The 25,433-nt window shown below is 41.9% G+C and overlaps 1 protein-coding gene across 1 annotated transcript in view; it reads right to left on the bottom strand.

The window, feature by feature from the left end:
* Window positions 1-1,080, bottom strand: part of ZC2HC1A (zinc finger C2HC-type containing 1A) — a 42,025-nt gene extending 40,945 nt beyond the window's left edge. The window contains exon 1 of the mRNA XM_051611147.1: window positions 1,008-1,080. Coding sequence (XP_051467107.1) covers window positions 1,008-1,023 — 16 coding nt within the window. The 5' untranslated portion in view covers window positions 1,024-1,080. The remainder of the gene's footprint in view (window positions 1-1,007) is intronic.
* Window positions 1,081-25,433: the final 24,353 nt, after the last annotated feature.

The raw sequence follows: 25,433 nt of genomic DNA, 5'->3' as shown, positions 1-25,433 counted from the left end.
GTTCTCCAGATTTATAGCCTTGATGAAGTCAGAAAGCACGAGAACAGAGGCTGATGACTGGAAAATACACTAAAGACAGAAGACAGGTATTCAGTGAGAATCACTTCCTCTCTCCAGCTGTTCTAGAGAGGATAAAGAACAAAGGCTACTTCGTATTCAGGTCTATTTAAGCACTCTGTTACCCCTAGTGAAGCAGAGCATAGAAGACTTAACGAGTGTTTTGTGGTAGTTACTCAGGTCTGTATTTTTTCTTAAGTAATATGGTTACAGTAGCTTGCAGGACACAGCAATGACAGGCCTACTGGAATGCTGAGATAAGGAAGCCGTAATTTCATAAATTCCAAGCTGAATCCTATGCTATGATGGAGACTCTGAAGGCGGATGATACCTTCATTAACATAAGCGGCACAAAACAAAGTTGCAAATACTCTGTCAGCGCACGGATACCTGTTCTCCGCTGCACCGAACGTCTCCGCTGCACTGAACGTGCATCTTAACACCCACCTTAACCATCCGTTTGCAAAACAACGGCGCCTGGCAAAGACGCCCGGCCGACTCGATGCCCTACCCACCCCAGGGCAGCAGGCTCACGGCGGGGAAGCGCCGCAGCTCCGGGGCTCGGCGGGGAGAGGCGAGCAGCGCCCGAGACAAAGCGCGGCCAGGCCGGCCCTGCCCGCCGCTCTCGCCCCCCAGCCCGCCGGACTCGGCGCCGGGGCCCGCTGCCTCCCTCCTGTGTTTGCGACCCCAAAACCACGCTGTCCCACCTCAGCTCCGGCACCCCCCGGCACCCCCGGCCGCGGAGCGAGGCGAGGCCGCCGCGCCGCCTCGGGGGGCTCCGAGAAGGGAGAAGGCGGCGCCCGGGCCGCAGCTCCTGCCACCGCCCAAGCACGCCCCGACACCGCACAAAGGCGCCACACGACGCGGCGGCGGCGCCAGCCCCGGCCCGGCCCGGGCGCCCGCAGGCTGCCCCGGGAGCAGAGAAGGGCTCCCCCGCCGCTGCCCCTCACCTTCCAGCCCCTCCATGGCGCGGCCCCGCTGCCGCCGCCGCCGGCCCTGCTGCTGCTGGGGCAACGCCGCCACCTCCCGGCCCGCTAACAAGCGCCGCTCCCATTGGCCGGGCGGGCGCGCCTGGGCGGCCCCTCACGGCCACCGCCCGGCGCTGGCGGGGCCGCTGTGTCCCCGGGCTCTGCCTCCTCCCTCATCCCCCGCTCTGCGTCCCGCCCAGGCGTCCCGCCCGGCCCAGGCAGCGCCACCCGCCCTTGGGCTGCGCCCCGCCGGGTCGTTCTTCCCGAGGCAGCCGGATACCAGGTCTGAGCATCTTCCTGCAAAGCCCAGTTCCCGCCCAGCCCTGGCACGGCCTGACGTGTCGGGTGGTCCGGAGCGCTGGGGTTACGCGGCCGCCCCGATCGCTTTCCTTCCAACCGCAGCACTTGTGTCTGAGGAAGGAAAACGGGGGGAAGAGCCGCCCGGGCGGGCAGCGCCGGGGCGGGCAGGGCTGCCGGGGCGGGGCGGGCGGTGCCTGCGGAGCCGCCGCGGGCGGCCCCGGGCTGGCGGGAGGGCTGCGGGCACTCACCGACCAAGAAATAAGGAATGTCGTCTGCAGGTTCTTGTCCTGAAACGAATTTCAAGCCATGGATACCTCCCTCTTTTTTCCTCCTGTTGCTTTCTTAACTGAAAAGTGGTGCTAATGTAAAACAAGGGTCTGAGGGTGTCTCCTGCTGCAGGGGAACATTTGCTGTTGACTAATGAATATGAATAATGCTCGATACATACGGAAATTCTTCTCTCTTTTTTCTTCAAGACATTATGTTGCAGTTAATTCTTAAAGTCTTTTGTTTGTCTTTCTGATGGCAATATGCCGTGAGTAACTAATAACATTTTTCTGTATAAACTACAATAAATTTTACATAAATTACTACTGTATAGTTATATCTAAATTATTTATCTTCTTATGTTAGACAAGTTGTTTGATACAGATTTGCTTGTCCATAGAATCATAGTTATTGTCCCAGTCACACTGTATCTGGGAATGTAACTAAAACAAAGCAAAAGAAACACATTACATTAAATTGGAGATCATGATCATGTTGCTTCTCAGCATCCCCTGAGCACACGACAGATAGATCTGGATGCTGCATGCCAAACTGACAGCATGCAAACCATGATTAATACATGTTTTAAACATGTTTTAAATCATCCTTTGAGACCAGAAACTTGAATATATGGGGTAGTGCTAGCTGCAGTTTTTTCTAGGTAGTTTAGAACCATACTAAAAATACTTTTCTCTATGGAGCTTATGCTTATAAAATTGCAGGCCATGACAGAAGGAACTAGTTTGCCACCATGTTGCAGAGTCCTAAACTTTGAAAATTATCCATCAAATCTTTGATGTAAGACACCAATGCTTGCTAGCAAGCATTTTGCGTTAGGGTAGCATATCAGAAGTGCACTCCCTGGCATGGTATTTCTGTAATTGGACTGCAAAGTGAAAAAAAGAGGTCTAGGATAATATAATCTCTCAAAAAGGCAAATCTTTTATAATGTAAACATGTCATCTTTATCTTCTGTTCTCAATTTACTGAGGAGTTTCGTATTAGAGGAGCATTTGGTTTGGTTTCGTTCATTGTTTGTCTTTGAAATATGTCGTTATTTGGGGGGAGGCAATAACTTCAGCTCACCCATTTTTACGTATTTACAACGTGATGCTGACATCTGAACTACCTGTCAAGTTCCCCAACATGGTCTATAGAGATTTGTCTCTGTAGCTGATATATTCTGTGGGATTGAAGATGCAATCTGCCTGGCCAGATGTTATGCCTGTTTCTGGATGAGACACAAGTAAATAGCCAACACCCACATTAGAGCAGTCAAATCCTATTCTAGATTTCTTCAGGCTGAATCCTGTTCTGAAAACAGACTTAATGCTTAGTTTTGCTCTGCAGAGGTGCCATTGATTGACTTTGTCATCCTATTACTCATCTAAGAAGTGAAAGAAATATGAGCTGGCTTATAAAATGAATGAGCAAGTGGCCATTCTACTGCAAAGCTAAAGGGTTCTCCTGGCTCCTGTGGCTGGTGTATGAACATTTGATGTGTAAGTATGTGTATAGACAGTGTACCTTAAAAGACTCATGATGCTGGAAAGTAGCTGTCTTTTAATTGTAGTGCCATGTGGGGAACAGGGGACTAGCACTCTAATGTCATATCCACTGTGCTACATGAATGCTTTCATAAGTTTACCTTAGCTTCACATTGAGAAAAACCCCAAGCCTGTGTTATTCTGCTGTAGACCTGCTACTGCAAATGCAAATCTGTTCTGCAGTGACATTCCTAAAATGTTTAGAAGTTGTAGTTTGTTTGGTTGTGGGTTTCTTTGGCATGTGTGTGGAGGGTTGATTTTTGTTTGTTGTTGGTTTTTGCTTTTTGGGGGGGGCAGGGGGTTTGTTTGTAGGGGGATGTTGTTCGTTTGTTGGGTTGGTATTTTTTAAATATCCCATGCCCATTAAAATGCTTTGTCTTCCTCTGATCCAGCAGCACTGAAAAAAAAAACACCTCAGCACTAAAAACACAGCCCTGTGTGAGGGATTGGGTTGTGCTGTCTCTCCAGTGCTATATGAAATCCTTATGGGTCCATTATACAAGTGTCACTGGAGGAAATGTTTTTATTACTTAAATGAGCTCAAGTCCTTTCATGGTTTTGTAGCAGTGATTTTAAAAATAGAAGGGACAAAATGAGGAAAACAGGCATTCCTGTTTGATGCTTTTTGGTTTAACTGAAATATGAACTGTTGCTTGTTACTTTTTCTTCTTCCTTATGTTTACAAGAAATCCTGATATTTTGGTCCCCAAGATAAATGAATGCTTAGAGACTGGACCAAAACAGCAGCTATGGAAAATGCTAAACTGTTAGAATAAGAAGAATTTCTAGACAAGTGTGTTTCCCAAATTGTTTGTGCTTCTGCCAGACATGTTCTCCCATCACCCTTTTCCATTCTTTGAAGTACCTCATACCTCATACATATCCCAGAGCAGAGGGGAAAAACCAGAGTTCAGACTACGGTGTCACTCTCTTCTAGTTAGGATAACAGCTTTCTTCTGCAAGCTAAGTTATGCTTGTGGTACCTGTAAAGCTGGTACTGAGAAGCTGAAGTCTCAGGACTGAGGAAACAGGAAGATTATGAAGTTCTTTGCTTGCATTTTACATATTTGCTTACAATTTCTTTTAAAACAGGATTGCCTTTGTACCACCACCTCACTAACCCAGCTGCACAGTTCTTTGTGAAAGAGCTTTTTTTGCTTTGTAAGATCCAGAACTCAAAAAATCAGTAACTCTAAATGTATGCATTAAGCCTAAATTTCTGGTCTCTTAGGACTGAATTTTTCTGCTGAACTTTTAGATTAAAAAAAGCACACACTTTTTTTTGTAATCTGCTTCCAAGTCCTGATTAGAGACATAGCTAAAGTTTCACTGCTATTTTCTTATTTTCATGTGTTGCTGTTTGCAACCTATATATATTTAGCAGTCTTCAAATGTCGGGGTGTTATTTTTTATGGTTCTACTAGCACGGTAGTTCTTAAAAAAATAAGTGGGAAAATCCGAGTACAGAATATGTAAGCCAAACAGATTTAGTAAATCCCCTGCACTGTTTGTGTTTCATATTCAACACACTTCCACTCTTCAGCTTGCTGGTTTAGGATGCAATCTTGTTTTCTAACTCGTGGCACAAACCAGAACTGAGAGATTACTGAGAAACAAAGCAATGATACAAAGGTGGTTTTGCAAAGCTGTTTTATATGAGGGAGTTCCACAAAGCACTTCATGTGTTTCTTTTCCCTTAGTGGCTTGATTAGAAGATGGACTTTGCTGGGTAGGCATTGAAAAATTGCTTGCATCTAAGTATTGTACAGGGAAATAGACCACATGGCTGGTGAAATATTCTGCTCTTCTGGAATTCTGCAAATGCCTTGTAGCAATTACAATTAAAATGATACATTTGTATCATGGTCCTGTGGATAGGATGAGGTGGTTTCATCCTTATAGGAGATTTTTTCTCTAATTGAGAAATTAAAATGGCATTACAGTTTTACCTATGTTTATAATAACTTGTAATTTTATAGTGTTTTTCTTTACTATGCAGAGGGAAACTTTATATTAAATTGTAGTAAGAGTAGAATATATTGACTCAACATGGATTTTGTTTCAGAATAAAATACTTGGACATATTGGTCTCCTTTTTTATTTACCACTGAAGATAATCAGCTTCTTGCCATTTTCTGACCCAGAATGTGATCTTCTACAGAAACCCAGACAGATTATGCATCCCTTACCACCCTGCGATATGCGAAGGTATTTGCACGTTTGCACTTCGTCTCTTGGGGAATACGTAGTCACGGATATGGTGGTAAAAATCCTTCTTAAAACATTTTTACATAGCACGTATATTTTTTACAGAGCAAAGAAGGAAAACACTGAAGTTTCATCTAGTTTTAGATGAACATTTAGTTTCATCTAATCCAAGTGTCATTAAAGTGGATGTGCTTTCCTTAAGTTAAACAAAAAGAGCCCTATGAATGAGTTCTAGTTGTAGCTGATCTCCCAGTGATTGTCTTCAGTATTTTTCCTTCCAAAGCCACAACCTCACTCCGTAGGTGTCTCTCCTCTTACCAGTAGCAATCATGGTGAGAATTCCCTCTGTCTCATAATGATTTGTGATTGATTTTTTTTTTTTTTGCCCCCAAATGCAGTTATCTGCAGACCCCACATTGTTTTCCAGTATTAAAAAATTTCAGTGACTACATCTACTTACAATGAGGGGTGAAAATTCACTCTTCAGCCTTTCTAACACGCAACTCAACAAGGTATTGCAATAAATGGCTTCTTAGGTATAGATGTTTGGAGAAAAAAAGTAATTTCACCATATGATGCAAACTCCACTGATGCTTTCTGATTCACATGAATAATTTACAGGAGAGTCTTGACACATTTGGCACAAACTAGATTGTAAAACATTATTTGTGATGTTGAGTAGTTGCTCCTGAGTGACTTTAGTAATTACTGTAAGTTCTAACCAACGAACTCACAGAATGTTCCACTTTAATGTGGATTTACCATCTGGCATGAAGTTTTTTGGATCTTTATAAAAAGTTACCAAATATACATGGAATTCCACAAGAAACAGAAATATTAGTTAATGCTTTAATTTTGGGCAATGGGCTCTTCATTCTGATGGAATCATTCTGAACTGATTCAACAACTGGGCTGTCTTATACTTCCATTTTAATCACAGGAATCAGAAGTAGAGAGGACATGCTAGTACTGAATCATCTTCACAATTATTCTTAGATACTTTGTGATATTTGATCAAACTGTAGAATTTAGGAGTGCAAAAACCTTTGATTATTTGATTAGACATACCTTAATATTTTCATCTCCTTTTTGGTTAACTGTGAAATTTCGTATTGATTTAAAAGATTTGCGTACCTTGGTCTCAAAACTGAAAATGAGTGAAAGTTTCCATTTTTATCCACTGCTATGAGAAACACTTTGAACTCAAGAGTCTGAATTAAGCTGATCTTTGCTCTGAAATACTCAGTATAAACAAGCCTATTTGGATATAAAAGTTATCAAAATAATGGGCAGCCACTATGGAAGTCTTTTCATCTCAAACTGTTACTGTCGCTGGCAGGGGTAAGACATGGAAAGGGGAAGTGAAATCACACAAAAAAGCACAAGCAGAATGAAGAGCTGCAATTATGTCCCGATTCTTACTCAAAATCACGTTCCTTTTGCATGAAGAAAGCCGAAATACTTGCAAAATAATAATAATTATAAAATTATGTGAGTTTGGTTTTTATTTAATACTAGGTACCAAAGGAGATTTTAAGAAGACAATATTCTACATGGATTACAACAGTCTTTATGATCACCGTATGGTTGGTGGAGTTTTTGTTTTCCTTATATCGCTTTCATGCTATTCTTGAGGAGTTTGTTGATTTAAAATGGGATTAAATTGTATTTTCTCAACAGCTAACATATAAAATAAGGTTAAGATAAAATAAGCAGGGAAAAATTCCTCAAATTTTAATTATATTTTTTTATTTTGTGTGTGTACATCCACATCTGTTATGTGCCTCTTCTTAGTCTTTAACCCATGAACATGTTTCAAGTGCTCTGTTTAGTAGATTTTTATGTCCATTTGGGAAGGCCATTTAGATTTTATATGTATCAGATAGTGCCAAGTATTGTGAATTAAAATGTAAAGGAATTACTCAGAGGTCAACCCTAGGGAGTAATGATGGAAAAAAATGGGTGTTTGCTGACAGGCACTGCTGGTTTTCACCCTCCTTATTGATTCCTTCCTTTAGTTTTTCTTCAAATGCTTTTGGAGAACTGATTATTGGAGAGGTTGGGTTAAAACTGAAAAGGAGAAACAAGGAAATAAAACTGAGCTTCAAGTCCAAATTTGCATCTAGCTGCCACTAAGCCAGCACACATCTTTTATAGCTCTAGGATACTAGCTTGCTACCTCTTGAAAATTTCACAATACAATATCCTTTTTCCTGACACTCTGGCTGCCTCACTCTAGTTCTAGGAACCACATCATCCACTTCCTACCAGCACAAAATTCTTGCTTTCTGTAAACCTAAATTCACTAGCAGTGGAACAGAAAGACATTGCTTAGCAGGTAGAAACCCCACTAAATTCTATTGCTCCTTTGAATATCTTAAAATCGGTCACTTGTGCTTCTGTCTTAGCTTGACTTTCTCTGGATCTTTCAGACTGCTATTCCCTATGTCCTCTGTCCAAACTTTCATGTGTTTCCCTCCAAAGCTTTGCTTACAAAAACAATTCCACCTGCCACCTCAGTTTCTGTTCCTGTTTATTGCTTCCTTCCCTCAGGCCATTATTCCCCTCACTAGTTTCTGTATTGCAAGCAGACCCAAATGAGGCCATTTGCATCTCTGATCTGGCTTGGAAGATTATGTTATCCCTTGTATACGACTTATAAAGCATAAACAAAATTTGGGAGAGAGGAGTCAGTAGAGACTTGACTACTTTTACCTACTTTTTCCTGCAGACTGACTTAAGCTAAAGCACAAACAAATGTGATTTGACCTTGTAAAAGGAGTTTCTTGGGCACTTCAGCATATCTCAAGTTCTCATGTCTGTCCAGTGTCAGACATAAAACCTCCATGTGCAGTTGGTATAGATGGAGGCTGTTCAGCCAGGCTTTGGGAGCAAGGGCTATTTGCACTTCAGTATGTGACTAAATGGACTTCAAAGCACATGCAGACAAATGTGGAGTTTTGCTTAGGGCTTAGTGGCTGAGTCACTCACTGCAAAGCAAGCCCTGTTTGTGTCTTACAAGTCAGCACTCTGTGCCTGCTGAATTTAGCCTTTACCCCATATTTAAATACCCTCCCTACTGACCAGACCTACATCAGGTTACCTCAAGTTTCGGTGTATTTGCTCTTGTGTCAAAGTAAGCAGGTGGTGTCCTGGGCTGCATTAAACAAAGTACTGCCAGCAGGTCAAGGGAGGTGATCCTGCTGCTCTACTCAGCACTGGTGAGGCCATGCCTGGAGTGCTGCGTTCAGTTCTGAACTCCCCACTGCAAGACAGACATGGACATAGCGGACATGCTGTCCCTTCCAGCAATGGACCGTGAAGATGGTGGAGGGGCTCAAGCACCTCTCCTGTGAGGAAAGGCTGTGAAAGCTGTGACTGTTCAGCCTGGAGAAAAGAAGGCTTGGTCTCATCGATGTCTAGAAATACCTGAAGGGAGGGTACAAAGACAACAGAGCCAGGCTCTTTTCAATTCACAAGTTGTGAAATCTCCATCCTTTGATATAGTCAAAAGCCATCTGGACATGGTCCTGGGCAGCCAGTGCTGGGTGTCCCTGCTTGAACAGAGGGGTTGGACTAGATGACCTCCAGAGGTCCCTTCCCACCTCAACCATTCTGTGACTGTGCGTTTCATTCCAAATGTGCAAGTTCAGCACAGTTCCTGGCAGAGCCTTAACATCCTTTTTAGCTAGTATTTCTATGTTTCCATAAGTCCTCCATTGAAATCTCAAATGCTATTTCCATCAGCTGATGTCTTTAAACATCTATTATCTTAATCAGTCATCTTTTGTGTATTTTATCCTCTAGTTGTGTGTATGTCAGTTCAGTTAATACGCTTGATGCATAAACATCTGATAATTGCAAAGAAAACAAGCATTATTTTTTCCATAAACAGAAATAAAAATTAGAAAAAAATGCTGCCACTGACATTTTTTTAGTTGTTTGTTTTTTGTTTATTGCCAGTGATATGCAATTACTGGATAGCTATTTTTGTATATAACAGATTTCTCAGTACTAGCAGAAGGGCTGAGGTTTCTGTTTCATATCTATGGAGATACAGAGCAGCATGCAGTATTCTACTTGATACAGTAATTTAAAGGAGCTCTGCATCATTCCTAGTTGCACTGTGAATTTAGATACCTATGTTTGCTATCACAATAGCATATGCATGCCCTGCGAGGCCAATTCTCCACTACTTTGCTTGCCTAAGAAAATTTATTTCTTTCCAGGTCTGATAACAAGGTTTGTGTTCTCAGCCCTAAAACTCCTGCTATTCCCAGTTTGAGGAAAAAAAAAATGGAATATGAAACATCCACATAACTCCATTAAAACACTATGAAAACAGCAGAGAGGCTGCATTTTTATGACTAATGTCCTTATCGTGCTATCAGTAATTCTTTGGGAAGTGATGCTGACAGTAACAAGGCTTTCTACAGGTGTAGGAAACCATGCAAGAGGATCTGATTGTAGGAGTTGGCAAGGAAACTATTTAGGGTTCATTTTCATAAGGGCAAATTCTTCCTTTTCCAGTACTCATTCTCAGCTACAGTTCTTTTAAATGACCAGTAAAAAGCATTTTTTTGGGAATGGGAATAAATATGGTAACAGTAAAGCCTGTGCTGCTACAGTGACAGTGGTATCTGAGAGCCTCTGCCCTGAGAGGACATTACCCCTGATCAGCAGTGCTGCGTCTCCTGTCTACTCAGTTCCCCAAGAGTGTAAGTTGCAATTGTTTTGGGTGCAGGAGGCTCCTGGCTTACAAGAGGAGCTTTTAAAGTGTTCCTTCCTTAGTGAAATACAGTCAAGAAAAGTGCTTGAAAACCTTGAAAATCAATGTTATTTCTTAAAAAAGAGGAAGAGGATGAGACTGTCATGAGCTGTGATTGCCTTAATAGGCATCCATCTGCTATGTGACTTCATAGCTTGCTCCTCTATGTGGCATCCATCTGCTATGTAACTACATAACATATGACTACAAATGGCTTTCGGAAACTCTCAAAGAAAAGTACCTCGCTCTGTAACTCAGCCTTGAAGGACGTAAACATTAAATGGGACAAGCTGAAGTGTAAAAGGAAGATTCACCGACAATTAGTCAATATGGGAAGCTGTTCTTTTTCCCCACATAAATTCTGTACAATTGTTGGAACATGCTTCAGTCTGGGATGCCTGGCTGATCATGCCTACCAAGGGGCTGCAAGAGAAAGCGAAAAGCCTGTGTGTAGTTGGAGAGGTCCAGCCTAAGCTGTAGCAGAAAGGTAACATGTTTTGTGACCAGCAGGACTGAAAATAAAGCTCACCTTTTCCAGAACTGGAGTTGCTAAAGACACACTTCAAAAAGAGGAACCAGGAAGGGAAAGTCAGAGGAAAAGTATTCACAGGAGCAGTGAATAAGACATGTCCTTGCAGAGAAATCCAGCTGTCCAACCCTACTCTTTAAACATACTGCAGTAAACCAGAAATGAAACGATTCCTGTGCACACTGTCTGGCTGTCTACTCTGTTCTATGGCCTTGTAAATGTTTCAATTTCCAAACATCCTCTGTCATGTCTTTGAAAGCATTTAAACCATGAAGAGTACCTCCAACAGATTTTACACATATTACTGTACTTATATTTGATTGGGCAGTGAATGGTGTTGACAAAGTTACCTTCTTCTTTACATACTGAGTGAAGAAAAAATATTCCACAATGTATCAGATATCATATCTTAGAAGGGCTCTTGTCTGTAGTATGGGATCAACCTTCCTAGAATACAGCATTCAACATCTAAATTGGAGGACCCAGGCTTGTGCCCTTGTGCCCCCAGGCCCACAGGGAAGTAAAAATTTTGTGTGTATCAGCTCATCGTTCCCACTTAGTATAATGGTTTCAATTAGAAGGAAATTGCATTTGCTGGCCTAAATAACCTCTGTTTTGGACAATGAGAAAGTCAGATATACTGAAGAGAGCATTTAACCTCAGCAAATATAGGTAGTAAGTTCCAAAGAGCATTGTATTTCAGGTAAAGAGGATTTAGCATATGAGACCTTCCTCTTTTCTTCTCACAGTAAAAAAGGGGAAGGTGAGGTAGAGAGGTGGCGTCACCTATGTCAGTCACCAGGGTGGATATGTCCCAAGGGTAAAGCTGGGAGGCACATAGAAGATGTCTGTTGCTGATATATACAAGTATGTTGAATTCATTACTTGCCATGTAGTGTATATATACATGCAGTGGTTATTTTTTTACCCTTACATGGATGACACCATGTTTCTACTTGGGTGACAGTTTTGTGGGAATGTCTTGCAGAGTCAAGCTATAATGAAAAAAATGAACTCAGTATTTTATTTTTATACTTGTGTGATGGTGAAGATAATGATAATAATAATATTCCCTCCTCAAAGTCTCAAAGCTCAATGGTAAGTAGATATCACAGAATCATACAATAGTTTGGGTTAGAAGGGACCTTTAAAGGTCACCTGCAATCCCCCTGCAATGAGCATGGACATCTTTAACTAGAGCAGGTTGCTCAGGGCATCCTCCAACATGATTTTGAATGTTTCCAGGGATGGAGCATCTACCACCTCCCTGGGCAACCTGTACCAGTGTTTCACCACCCTCATCACAAAAAATTTCTTCCTCATAGTTAGTCTAAATGTATCCTCTTTTAGCTTGAAACCATTACCCCTTGTCTTATCACTACAGGTCCTGCTAAAAAGTTTGTCCTCGTCTTTCTTACAAGTCCCATTTAAGTACTAAAAGGCTGCAATAAGGTCTCCCCAAAACCTTATCCAGGCTGAACAGCCCCAACTCTCCCAACCTTTTTTCACAGGAGAGGTGTTCCATCTCTCTGATAATTTTTGTGGCCCTCCTCTTGACCTGGTAGAACAGGTCCATGTCTTTCCTGTGCTTAGAGCTCCAGAAGTGGACAAAGTACTCCAGGTGGAGTCTGACCAGAGCAGAGCAGAGGGACAGAATCACCTCCCTCAACCTTTTGGGCCCACTTCTTCTGATGCAGCCCAGGATATGGTTTGCTGTCTGGACTGCAAATGCGTATTTTTGGCTCATGTTGAGCTTCTCATCTACAAGTATTCATAAGATCTTCTCTGCAGGGCTCCTCTCAATCCCTTCCTCCTCCAGCTTGTATTAATACTGGGTTGCCAAACCCAGGTGCAGGACCTTGCACTTGGCCTTGTTGAACCTCATAATGTTCACATGGGCCCCCTTCTTGAGCTTATCCAGGTCCCTTTTGATGGCATCCTGTCCCTCACACATGTCAGCTGTGCTGCTCAGCTTGGTGTCATCAGCAAACTTGCTGAGGGTGCTCTCGATCCCACTGTCTATGTCATTGATGTAGATACTAAACAGCACTGGTTCTAGCACGGACCCCTAAGGGACACCACTCATCACTGATCTCCATCTGGACATTGAGCCATTGACTGCTACCCTCTGGATGCAGACCTCCAACCAATTCCTCATCTACTGAACAGACCATCCTTCAAATCTGTATCTTTCCAATTTAGAGAAGGATTTTGTGGGGGAGCATGTCTAAGGCCTTGCAGAAGTCCATCCAGATAAATGACATCTGTAGCTTTTCCATTGTACACTGATGTAGTGACTCCATCATAAAAAGCAATTAGGTTGATCAGGCAGGACTTGCCCTAGATGAAGCCATGCTCGCTGTCTTGAATTAACTTCACTGTCCTCCAAGTGCCTTAGCGTAGCTTCCAGGAGGATCTGTTCCATAATCTTCCCAGGCACAGATGTGAGGCTGACAGGTCAGTAGTTCCCAGGATCCTCCTTTCTACTCTTCTTAAAAATGGGTGCAATGTTTCCCTTTTTCCTGTCACTGGAAATTTCACCTGACTGCCATGACTTTTCAGGTATCATGGAGAGTGGCTTGACAGCTACATCAGTACTCCAGGATGTCAGGTCCCATAGATTTCTGTATATTAAAATTCCTCAGGTGGTCATGAACCTGGTCTTCTCTTACAGTAGGAGGAACTTTGCTCCCTCACTCCCTAACTTAAGGTTCATCCACTCCAGAGGTGTGGCAAGAGAGATTGTCAGTAAAGACAGTGGGAAAAAGGATTATTGAGTATCTCAGCCTTCTCCTCATCCACTCTTACAAGTTTGCCAGCCTTGCTTATCAGCGGGGTATGCTTTCTTTGACCTTCCTTTTCTGGCTGATGTACCTGTAGAAGTGTATTATTCTTTGCATCCCAAAGTTCAGCCCCAGCTGTGCCTTGGCATTCCTTACCCTATCCCCACTCAACCAGGCAGCATCTCTGTATTCTTCCCAGGAAGCCTGTCTCTGCTCCCACTGCCTGTGCATTTCTTTCTTGCCCTTCAGTTTGACGAGCAGGTCTCGACTCAGCCATGCTGGTCTCTTGCCTTCCTTGCCTGATTTCTTAGATCTGGGGACCGGGAGCTCTTGTGCTTTATGGAAAGCATCCTGAAAGATCTGCCAGCTCTGTTCTGCTCCCTTGTCCCTGAAGGTAGTTTCCCAGGGGATCCTACTGACCAACTCCTTGAGGAGCTTGAATTTTGCTTTCCTAAAATTCAGGGTCCTGACTTGACTTTACTCTTTACCTGACCCATATCCCTCAGGACTGTGAACTCTATCAGTGCATGATCACTGCAGCCCAGGCTGCCTCCAGTCTTGATGTCACTGATTAGCTCACTTGCATGAGGGGAATAAAAATAATTAAGGTTTTGTCAGAAGGCATGGGGTTTTTTTTATTATGTTCAAAATTTATTATTTGGTCTTCTGAAATTTCCAATCAACATGCTGTTCTCAGACACTGCCATATGGCTCCAGTGCCATAAGCAGCAACAATATTGTATTCATATGCTTGAGTGAAGAACTGAGCTCTGAAATAGCTTTGCTGGATTCCATGGAGGATAATTTTTTAGGATAAAGACATTTTGCATAAAAGGAGCTCCAGTCCAATGCTGAAACCCCCACAGTGGACCTGAAGTAGCAATTATGCAGCAAACATGCCCCAGAAATCAATACAAATATACAGAGATGAAAATCCTGCTAAAATATAAAGCTTTTTTCCAGTATGGGCTTGATGCAGAAATTATAGGGTACAGTTGATTCCTGCTTTCAAAGGCTATAAATAAGTGTAATATTCACTTCAGCACTGTTACTCTAGATTTATATCATAGGCACTGAATTTGCCCCGGCAGTCTCACATCTACTCAGGAACAATGTATTGTGGAGAGATGGAATCAAGGAAAAATTTCCACTTGTAATTTTCTTTTTTCAGATGACCACTCAGTTTCAGTGTCTGACTTCATCAGTTTCTCTAGTCATAGTTATAGATTTATGGTATACTTTTCTGTAATATATTTCCTATTTCACAGAATCCCAGAATCCTAGGGGTTGGAAGTGACCTCAAAGGATCATCTAGTCCAACCCTCCTGCCAGAGCAGGATCACCTAGAGCACATCACACAGGAACATGTCCAGGTGGGTTTTTAATGTCTCCAGCGAAAGAGACTCCACAACCTCTCTGGGCAGCCTGTTCCAGTGCTCTGTCACTCTCACAGTAAAGAAGTTTTTTCTGCTGTTTATGTGGAACCTCCTATGTTCCAGTTTGCATCCAAATTTCTACGCATATCAGATATAGTTCTCTGTTAAACATAGCTGTATAAGCTCTATTGTTTTTTTTCTGTTTGCCTGAAGTGTATTTTCTTAGGGAAGAATAAGTATTTATTTATAAAAGTCTTGTCAAAATATGTTTTCAAAATACTGTAAAAGTAACTCCCTAGGTCAGGAAAGGACAAACTCCAGTGATTTTGTAGACTTTTTCTGCCCCCAAATTGTGTTAATTCAGTTGTATGTTTCCCTTGATAAAGGATGTTTTGGGATTTTTTTTATTAACTAGCAGCATCATACATGAAAGAAACAGGTTGTAGTATAAGGGCAAAGACCTTAGGATGGGGAAGCAGTTGTTAACTAACAGCTTCAGAAGCAGCTGTTTATCACTAGCCTCTTCCAAAATTAGCCTGGAATATTAATTCCACAATTAAATCTGCCACAGATTGAATAGCTATAGTTTAAGGAGGTATTATTACTGTTGTTGTAGGGAAAATGTTGATTATATCTAGAATTCAGATCAGTTCTGATTTGCGATCTCTCTTGTGAGAGCTGAAACGGGTTAATAAATGTTGGGCTGCGCTCACAAGGCAGATGCAACTACTGCAATTCCTTGTTCTCTGAGGATGCCCAGTCCAACTCTGAATTATGGACATAGAAATGTGATTTACAAAAGTCATGTGCCTGTATATAACCCTGTAAAGAATAGCACAAGGTAGTGTTTAAGACCTGCTTGTCAAGGATGTAAATCTCTGCCTTTGGGCTTAGGGGTGCCCTTCTCTTCTTTTGCTTGACTTATTAAGCATGCAAATCACTTTGAGTAGTTTCCTTTGAAGATGAGCTTATCAGTCCTACTCTTTTTCCTTAAAGAAAACAATCATTGTGGTTTTGGACCTGCTGTGGGGTAGTCTAGTGGTTAGGGCATTTGCCTGGGAGAAGGTAAGGCCTTTAATTTCTCTTGACACAGTGGGAAAATGCTTTAAAAAGGAGGCTTGAGAGTCTCCACACTAGAATACTTTCTTGCCTTGAAGGTAGATGATGGATATTGAAAGTCTTAGACAAAGGATGGGATTTATTCTCAACCTTTGATGACATGGATCAAAGCTTTAATCTTCAAACTCTTGAGGAAAGAGGCACAATTCTACATGCTTTGATTAAGTGGTGTCCGAGGAAGACTGAATGTTAGACCGACACAGTGTACTGTCATGATCATCTGGCTCTAGTTTTGTTTCACATATACTTTGGATACTTTCTTTAAATAATAAAATGCCCCAAAGCTTCTGTGGTTTTCAACAGGAAAGGAGGATAGGTCTCACCTTCAACCATAAATGGACAGAGCATCTAGACCTTGAGCTATGTTTAGGTCCCTTATTGAAGGTTCTGAGTTTTGACTTTAAAAGGTCAGCTGGCAAAAGCAATTAATAGCTGTCTAAAAGTGAGAGAACCCAACTTTCTGGAAGAATGAAGGTTTTAGGAGGCAGTTCTGGCCTTGGTAGTCTCACATTCAGTGGATGTCATACTCAGCGCCACTAAATGAGTTTAGTCAAAAGAAATCTCTGTAGGAGAACTCTTCCCTCCAACATTTATTTGAACTTTCTGGTAAGGATGAATGAGCATATCAGCTTAAAGCTAAAAGATAACTCAAAGAAAGGGCCAAGGTTTTTCACGTGTGAAGCTTCAAGGTTATGTGCTGCACCTTCACTTCATGTACAGTGCATTTGTACTTCCTTGTGATGCAGCCAGACAGACTGACTCATAGAAATCAGATTTCAAAGCCCAAGGTGTCAAACTACAGCATGAAAGCTTTTAAGAGAAAATTGCTTACTTTTCCTGTAATGTATCTGCACGGTACACTATCTTTACGGGAATATAAATGCTAACATGACATTACATCTCCATAATGTACATGTGATCAGGCATACAGCTTTGAATTAAATAGCTCACCTATTTGAGCAAAACCAAAAATAATCTCAGCCTGGCTGGATTAGTCGAGTATTACAATGTTCATGAAAAATGTGTTCTGCGCTTCCTGTTGCTGAAACTGAAAAAATAATGACTGATTTGCCATGTGATTTTAGTTGGCGAATCAGGCAGTTTTTCTGCTTGGAGAAATGTTATTGTTCTACTCATTATAGAGCATGGAGATATGTAATATATAACATCAATATCTTTCTCTAAATATATCTGTATAAATATAGCTAGTATATCTCCATATAGCTGTACCTAATCTGTATGTTTAGATACATAAATACAGATATTTCATTGATGAGCTGCATGGTTTAAGGAATAAGTAGCAAGAAAGGGAGCCTTTCACTGGTCTTAACTCATTCACATCTTAAGTGGGCAAAACCTCCTAGCTGAGTAGTGGAATAGATTGATTTTCTTGGTTGGTATGCCTTTACATTATGAACAAAACTCATCAGCTTTTCCTGAAACCCTTCCTAATTATTCTCTGTGCTGTAGACAGACCAGAAAAATAACAAAACCTGAATTTTCACCTCAGTGCTGTAAGCTAGAGTGCAAATGCTTCTCTGAAGCTGCAGGTCAAATGTAAAAATGTTTGAACACTGCTTTCCTGTTACTCAAATAGGCCAAAACAGGCTAATTTTTAAGTATTAGAAGTAGATGTTCCAGGCTCAAACAAGCAGTGTATTCAGTCTTCAAAAACTGTTAAAACAAAGTTCAGAGATAAATGTCACTATATGGCACATAACCAGTAAAAAAGGAAATCAGTTTGCGTACAAAACACATATTGGTAAAAAAGCAATAGATTATATGTGATTATATTGTTTCCTCCTACTAAATATCATGTTCAGTTCCAGACATCCCCACGGGTCTAATTTGTTATGATATATTCATGTTATATTCACTTTGCAGCACTTTCAAATCTTAAAATAGAAAAGAACATGGCAGTAAATGGAAAGGGAATATGTTTTTAAGGTGACATATATTTCCCTCCATGGGAAATGGCTCTTCTTCCCCACGTAAGTCTCAGCAAAACACCTTTTAAGCCAGCAAAGCCCTTCTGCTGATTATTCCCAGCTAACGGACCAAAACCAGGCCTGCTGCTCAAGGGCAAATGAAAGCAAAACAACAGGTATGATACAAGGCAGGAAGGATGGGCAACAGGTTATGCATTGCCCCTGCTAGTTACCGCCCTAACCTGGGGCTCATGGGTGCCAGTTGGCTCTGCACATTGGTATGTTCATGCATTGCGGTGGTGACACTGACTGGACAGGGGGTCACCGGGGTATAAAAGGTGATGGGTTCAGCAGGCGATAGGGGGGCTTGCTTAGACTCTTCTTGCATGCAACCCCTCTGCTGCTGCTCGTCGGGCCTGCCCCGGGGATCGAGCTTGAGCCTTCACGGTGAGCGTGCCGGGACTCTGACCCCTGGAGAACCGGGTCCTTCCCGCAGCCGTCGGGGCCGGAGACCCCCGTTTTGCTGCCGGTTACCGGGAAACCAAACCGCTGCCGCCGCTGCCGAGCCGCGAGGGGCTGCCCCCCGAAACCACGGATTTCGGGGCCCTGCTGAGGGAGAAGCCGCTGCCGCCGGCTGAGAGGGGGAAGGAAGAAGCCGCCGGGGACTCGCTGGGGGCTGCAGCCCCACGCGGGAGCCAGCTCCGGGGGAACCGCCACCGCCGCTTTCGCCGCGGGAGGGTAATGAAATCGTATAACCCCCTTTTTCCCTACGATTCCTCTCCCTATACTTGCACACACGTCGCGACCTCTCTTAGCGACTGTCGTCGGGCTTGCCCTCCTCCCTCCCTCCCTCCCTCTCCTTTGATCCACAGCCCTCTCGGAAAGAACGCCTTAAGGGCACAGCGCTTTTGCATTACTTCCCTGAAGGGCACAGTACTTTTGCATACAACCCTGGTAGCCATTTGCCATTTTTTACATTTTTCCGAAACCTCATCCCTTAGTGTAACCGTTCTTTAATAAACCGGTTAATTCGTAAATATTGGTCTCAGTAACAATTCGTGGGCATGGTGAGGGTGGTATTCTCATCTCCACCCTAAAATACAGTCCCGCAGCGGCCGTTCCTCTGTGAGAGGCGAGGCCCACGTGTGACCCTCGGTCTCATTTAAAAAACCCTCCTACTTGTGTGTGTGTGGGGGGAAGTCGCAAAGCCCCCGGACTGCTGGTGGCCTCTGTCGGCTCGCGACATTCCTGCCTCCTTCTACCATGTAAATGCAGAGAAATACAAAAATAAGAAATACCCTTTCACTTCCCTTCAAAATAAAATCACTGGCACAACCCAATAAACAGCTTTTTATTATATGAAATCAACTTTCAAGTTTTCATGTGAGAAAATTTTCAAATATCAAATATCACTGAAGGTTTAAAAGTGAAGACTTGCAGCTGAAGGCACTTGTCAGCTCAGTCATGCACTTTTACATGCAATACGGTTGCTAATGAGAACAAACTCCACATGCCTGTTACCAGGGTTACTAACATCCTTTCTTTAGAACCTTACACAGATGGTCAAAGTAGTGTCTTTTGGGGTACTGCTTTGATAACCATTTCTGAGCATTTTTTTCCAATTTAGTAGATTATTGTAGACTGAGTAGTAGCATCACAGTTTACCAGCTGCAGCTTCATTGTAAATAATCCTGTGTCTAAATCTGCAGAGCCTCATTCACCCAGGAAGCAAATACTGTAGCCCCACTATAAATATTTTACAAATCAAGTGGTTACTAAAACATAATCGTGACTATAGTGAAACTGGAACACTTTGGATATGAGCCCTTGCTATTTCATTTCATGTGAAAGGACAAAATGAATAGAAAATCAGGATGAAAAGACAGGCTTGTGAGTCTTGATTCTCCAATGTATAGGTGTAAGGAAATATTCATGCTAGAAACTGAAGAGAATTGTCTGTGTAACTAAGCTAGGTAGTCCCCCTAAACTCTTCATAGGGGGCATAGTCTCACTTGCCCTAAATAAAAACAGCAGAGAAAAAAATAATAATCCACTTTAATATGGGAGATAAAAGTTTTATGGCTTCACAACACATGAATAACAATCACTGAAGTGCTTAGAGATAAAGAATACTGCTTCAGAGAACAGAGCCTGAAGAAATGGGGATTTTCATGAGACAGCAGGGAGGGACCAAAAAGAGGCTGTGAACTCCTAAGGAGATGTTGACTGGGTCAACAGCTGGGTAGCTGTGGGTAGCTGACATGAAAGCAGGTGTCCTGCAGGTCAAATGCTGATAAAAATATTATGTTGCTTCATCTGCACCAACAGAATTGATGGTAAAATCCATCAATATCTCCAGAGAAATACAGTGACAACACAAGGAGCTGACATTAACATTAGATCTTTTGTGGTCTAAGTTTGCTAGAAGGATGCTATTTAGTAAAGGGTATGGATTTTATCTGTAATAATAAATAAGGGAACTTGTTTTGCTTTGACTCTCATAGGCCAGTAACTAGTACAAAATACGACAAATAAAGGAATGTCTGCCTGTTTTTTTCCAGTCCTTGAATATTCATATATATCAGGATTGGACATGGTTTTCATCAGGGATATTTATCATCGTCAGCTTTCAAAAACATGGATGCTTTAAGGAAGTATGTGTTACCAAAGAAAAGGTACATAATTGGTCATGTTTGACAAAACTTATAGCCTTCTATGAAGAAGTAACTAGGTGGATGGATGATGGTAGGTTTTTTTTTTCAGTGAAGACCAGTGATAGGACAAGGAGTAATGGATACAAGTTGGAGCATAGGAGGTTTAAGAGGAATATCAGGAAAAAAATTTTTACTGTAAGAGTGACAGAGCACTGGAACAGGCTGCCCAGAGAGGTTGTGGAGTCTCCTTCGCTGGAGACATTCAAAACCCGCCTGGATGCCTTCCTGTGTGATGTACTGTAGGTGACCCTGCTCTGGCAGGGGGGTTGGACTAGATGATCTTTCGAGGTCCCTTCCAACCCCTAGGATTCTATGATTCTATGATTCTATGATTCTATGTGGTTTATCCTGATTTCAGTAAAGCATTTGACACTGTCTCCCACAGCATCCTGAGGCAGTGTGGTCTTGATGATCAGGTAGTGAGGTGGATCATGAACTAGTTGAAAGGAAGAAGTCAGAGTTGTGGTCAATGGGACAGAATCTAATTGGAGGTCTGTGTCTAGTGGAGTCCTTCAGGGGTCAGTACTGGGACCAGTACTATTCAATATTTTCTTCATTGACCTGGATGAGGGAACAGAGTGTGCCCTCAGCAAGTTTGCTGATGACACTAAACTGGGAGGTGTGGCTGACACACCAGAAAGCTGTTCTGCCATTCAGCAAGACCTAGACAGGCTGGAGAGTTGGGCAAGGAGAAACTCGATGAAATTCAACATGGAAAAGTATAGAGTCTTGCATCTCGGGAAGAACAACCCCATGTACCAGTACCGGTTGCGGGCTGACCTGCTGGAGAGCAGTGTAAGAGAAAGGGACCTGGGGGTCCTGGTGGACAGGAGGATGGCCATGAGCCAGCAATGTGCCCTTGTAGCCTAGAAGGCCAATGGCATCCTGGGGTGCATTAGAAAGGGTTGTGATTAGTAGGTCAAGGGAGGTTCTCCTCCCCCTCTATTCTGCCTTGGTGAGGCCGCATCTGGAATATTGTGTCCAGTTCTGGGCCCCTCAGTTCAGGAAGGACAGGGAACTGCTTGAAAGAGTCCAGCACAGAGCCACAAAGATGATTAAGAGAGTGGAACATCTCCCTTATGAGGAAAGGCTGAGGGAGCTGGGCCTCTTTAGCTTGGAGGAGACTGAGGGGCGACCTCATCAATGTTTACAAATATGCTAAGGGCGAGTGTCTGGAGGACAGAGCCAGGCTTTTTTCAGTGATGTCCAGTGATAGGAAAATTTGTTGCTATACCTCACTGCAATTTGCTGATTCAACTCACTGCAGCATTAGGTCACTTTTCAGACATTAGGAAAGAAGGTAGAAACTAGCTTTACTCACCAGCGCCGTGGCAATACTGAATATGTATTATCATAAGCAAACATGTTGTCATTGAGTTGAATGGACAATCCTTTATTTTTTGCAAGTATTGCCTTTAGAAGGGCAAGTATTTTAGATTGTGGACTTTTCCAGAGCTTGTAACACTTGCCAAACCATATTAAAATGCAGTGGAATTAACACTGAATCAAATAAATAAGCAGTAACAGAGTATTATGGATTAAGAATGATTCCCTAGAGAGGTCTTTTGGACTGGAGTCAGTTTGCAAAAACGTGTTAAAAAGCTGTATTTCTTTGAAGAAAGAAAAAACTAAAACCTAGATGAGACTGTCTGTCAGCAATAGGGCACAACTTGGCAGGTGAGGAGGAAGAGGTGGTAGGACTCTAATAGCTGCATGGTATTGTTCATCCTCAAAAAGTCTTCTAACACTTCTGCACCTTTGTAGCACAGTAAGACAAGTATGTTTTACCAGCTTTTCCTGGTGTCATGCCTGGGATTAGTGATACAATTTAGAAGCATATTTTATCCTTTCATATCCTCCAACACTAAGCCTCTCTAGGAGGAAATGACAGATAAGCTTGTTTAAAATATTACTAAAATGAAGTGGCTTCTCATCCACCTTTCCATATGAACTCATTTTCTACAGTAAAAACCTGCTCTCTTGTGTTTCTTTTCTCTTTGAAACATTTTGGGCAAGTTGTGGCAACAGCCACCAAATCCCTTCATTATTGGTCTCTTTAACATTTAGTTGCTTAGCCCTGATAATGAAATTAGCACCAGGAAAGAGAGGTCTATCATTAGCACGCTGTAATGCTTCGGAAGAACCCTTCTTGTTCTTCTGAATTTGCCTTGATGACATTTGTTTTTTTCTGTTTGTTTGCTTGTTTTTTTCAGGAATTCCAGTAAGCACAAACTTCAGAAGAGTGTTACTTGGTTTTGCTATGATGACTTAGATTAATTTCAAGCCTATTTGATATACTCAGGTTTTTAATTTCTTGATAGTAAAGATCACCAGGAAGATACAATCTTTTGACTGTGTGGTCAGACTGGTGAATGCAGGCTGGGAATCTGCGGGCTGTCCTCTTAGTAATCAGAGTTTATACGAAGACAAGAGAGTAATCAATTTTTTAATTTCGGTTCATCTACTGGAATCAGTTGCAAGTGCTCCTTTAAAACCCTACTGTAATTCTAGCAGTTATGCAGATCTTATTTGTGATGCCAGATCCCAGGGAAGCTCTGAAAAAGCACAGATGTTTTATGAGATAAAGAACGAAAGCCAAGTCTGTAATTCAATCATGAAAAAAAAAAAATTCAATACCTTTCTCTTACATTTTCCAAAGAATTTTCTCAACACCTTAATCATTCCAGATCCACCATGGCTGTGTGGACAGGTTTCTATAGGTTGGTTTCATTTCCAATCCTTTCTTTAAAGTACTACCCAGTACCACCAGGAGGTGTCCGTGTGCTATTTATGGGTTACTATCCGGGGAACTTGCTTCTTGTTTTGTTTTGTTTTCGTATTTTTTTTATTGGGGGGGGAGGGCTCCATAACAATGCCACAGAGATAGCAGTTTCTATAGCATCACAACTATGATATAGGATTCACGTTTGTACTTCCACATTAGGATGTCGTGTTTGTGTCCAAAGGGATTTCTTAATTCTTGCACTGAATCACGGCTGAAAAAGACCTGTTAAATCAACCATCTTCTTCCCTTACAGCATGCCCTGTTCTCTGAAGTACACTGTTTAATGTATTGAGGGTATCAGTCTGTTGCTAGGGAAATGATGACTGTAATAAGGTGTTACAGTCTAGATTTTGACTGCATTGCAGGATCAAAGATGAAGCTGTGGAAACTAAGATCTTTTACTGAAACACGCTGTGTCCTATTTGCACTTCCAGGATTAGTAAAAAGAGATGAGCATACACTACAAAAAACTAAATATCACACAGTATTTTTACCTTGCATATTCCCATTTGGTCTGTGATATTTCACTGGAAAATATCAGTGTATTTTCAGTGCAAATATAGGCATTAAAAATGTACAGATCCAGAGGACACTGCAAGTGACTACAAGACATCCTATTACACTACAGCCTAAAGTACTGCTGTATTTGGATATTCAGAAGCATATATTAGAATTAATGGTAAATCTGTTTTAATTTGTACATTACTCAATGAAATACTCTCAGCCTTGTCTGGTGACAGAACGCATGGTTCAGATGTATTCCACAGTCTTGTTAAGATTCTGTTTCAACCAAATTAAAATTCAGTGTGTTGCAACAGTCATAAGCACTATCTGCAGATGCTGTATGTGAGGGAGGGCAGAGTGCAGCAGTGACACTTTTTTCATGGCTGTACAGTCAGATTTCTGCTGTCTTTTGCATCTTGCAATCAATGAGTGTTTTGATAAAGTGCATGCCATCCTTGTTAAGGAGAAATCATAATCCTGAAAAGGATTTCCAAATGCAATGGTGTGTTGTATGGGTTATGGTCAAACTTCTTAAAGGGTTAAGATTTATAAGTTTACAGAATCTCATTTAGTAGTCACATTTCACTTTCAGGATACCTGTGTAGAACTGCAAGCTTAACCTCCATGCCCCAAATCCCTCCCTCCCCAAATTTACCCGTAGTCTTACTCTTTTATATTAATCTATTACAACATTTCACCAAAAACACTAGCATGGCCTCTTCAAAGAGTATTTATTGGATTCCCACCAGCAACGGCAGTCCCAGGATGTTGCTGAGTAGTTCCTAACCTAAATGATTCATATATGCCCTGTTCTATTGATAAAGATAAATATTAAAGCATTAGATGACATCATTACTGTACATGAGTTTTTAACTTTCACACTGTGTTCTTGCATCAATAGTCACCTAAATCACTGAACTGAAAAGAATATGAACAGCAGAAATAATTTTACAGATGAGTCGACTGAACTAGTGTGAAACACAGTGAAACTCCACTGAAAATGAATGATAAAACATTCCCACATCACAGATATGACTAACACATTGGCTAGATACTTGCCATTCAAGGTCCCAAGTAACAAGAGAACTCTATATTGAGACAAATGCATGCTTTTGCTGATGCACACACTGCAACACTGTATCTCATTGCACAATCACACCTGTTGTTTTTTTTTAGTGAAAAAAGGGACATACAAATGGAAGCCTACTAGTAATGAAACACATCTGTCAGCATGCTACATGGCAAAACACCCCGTTTTTTCCTTTGATGGCTAGGAAGCCATCATTCCTGTGTTTATACTTAAAAACACTTCTGTCTGTTTGCAATATCCGTGTTTGATGAACACAGTGAGACCTAATTTACATGCTAATGCAATGAAACATGCAGAGTAAGACTCACCTGCTAACACGTGCATTGTTTGGGCCACAGTAGTACAGACTGAATGACAGGGAGCTTTAATCCTGAGAGTGGTTTGCAGAACTGCTCAAGATTTGATCTCTCTACAAGTATCTCTCATCCATCTCTCAGATTATGTCAATATTTCCTTTAAATTACTGCTGAGTTACTTTTTAATTTCATCT

This window comes from Apus apus, chromosome 2 (genome assembly GCF_020740795.1).
Source record: "Apus apus isolate bApuApu2 chromosome 2, bApuApu2.pri.cur, whole genome shotgun sequence".
NCBI classification, from domain to species: Eukaryota; Metazoa; Chordata; class Aves; order Apodiformes; family Apodidae; genus Apus; species Apus apus.
The sequence above is the reverse complement of the archived record's forward strand: the minus strand, read 5'-3'. Positions and strand labels throughout refer to the sequence as shown.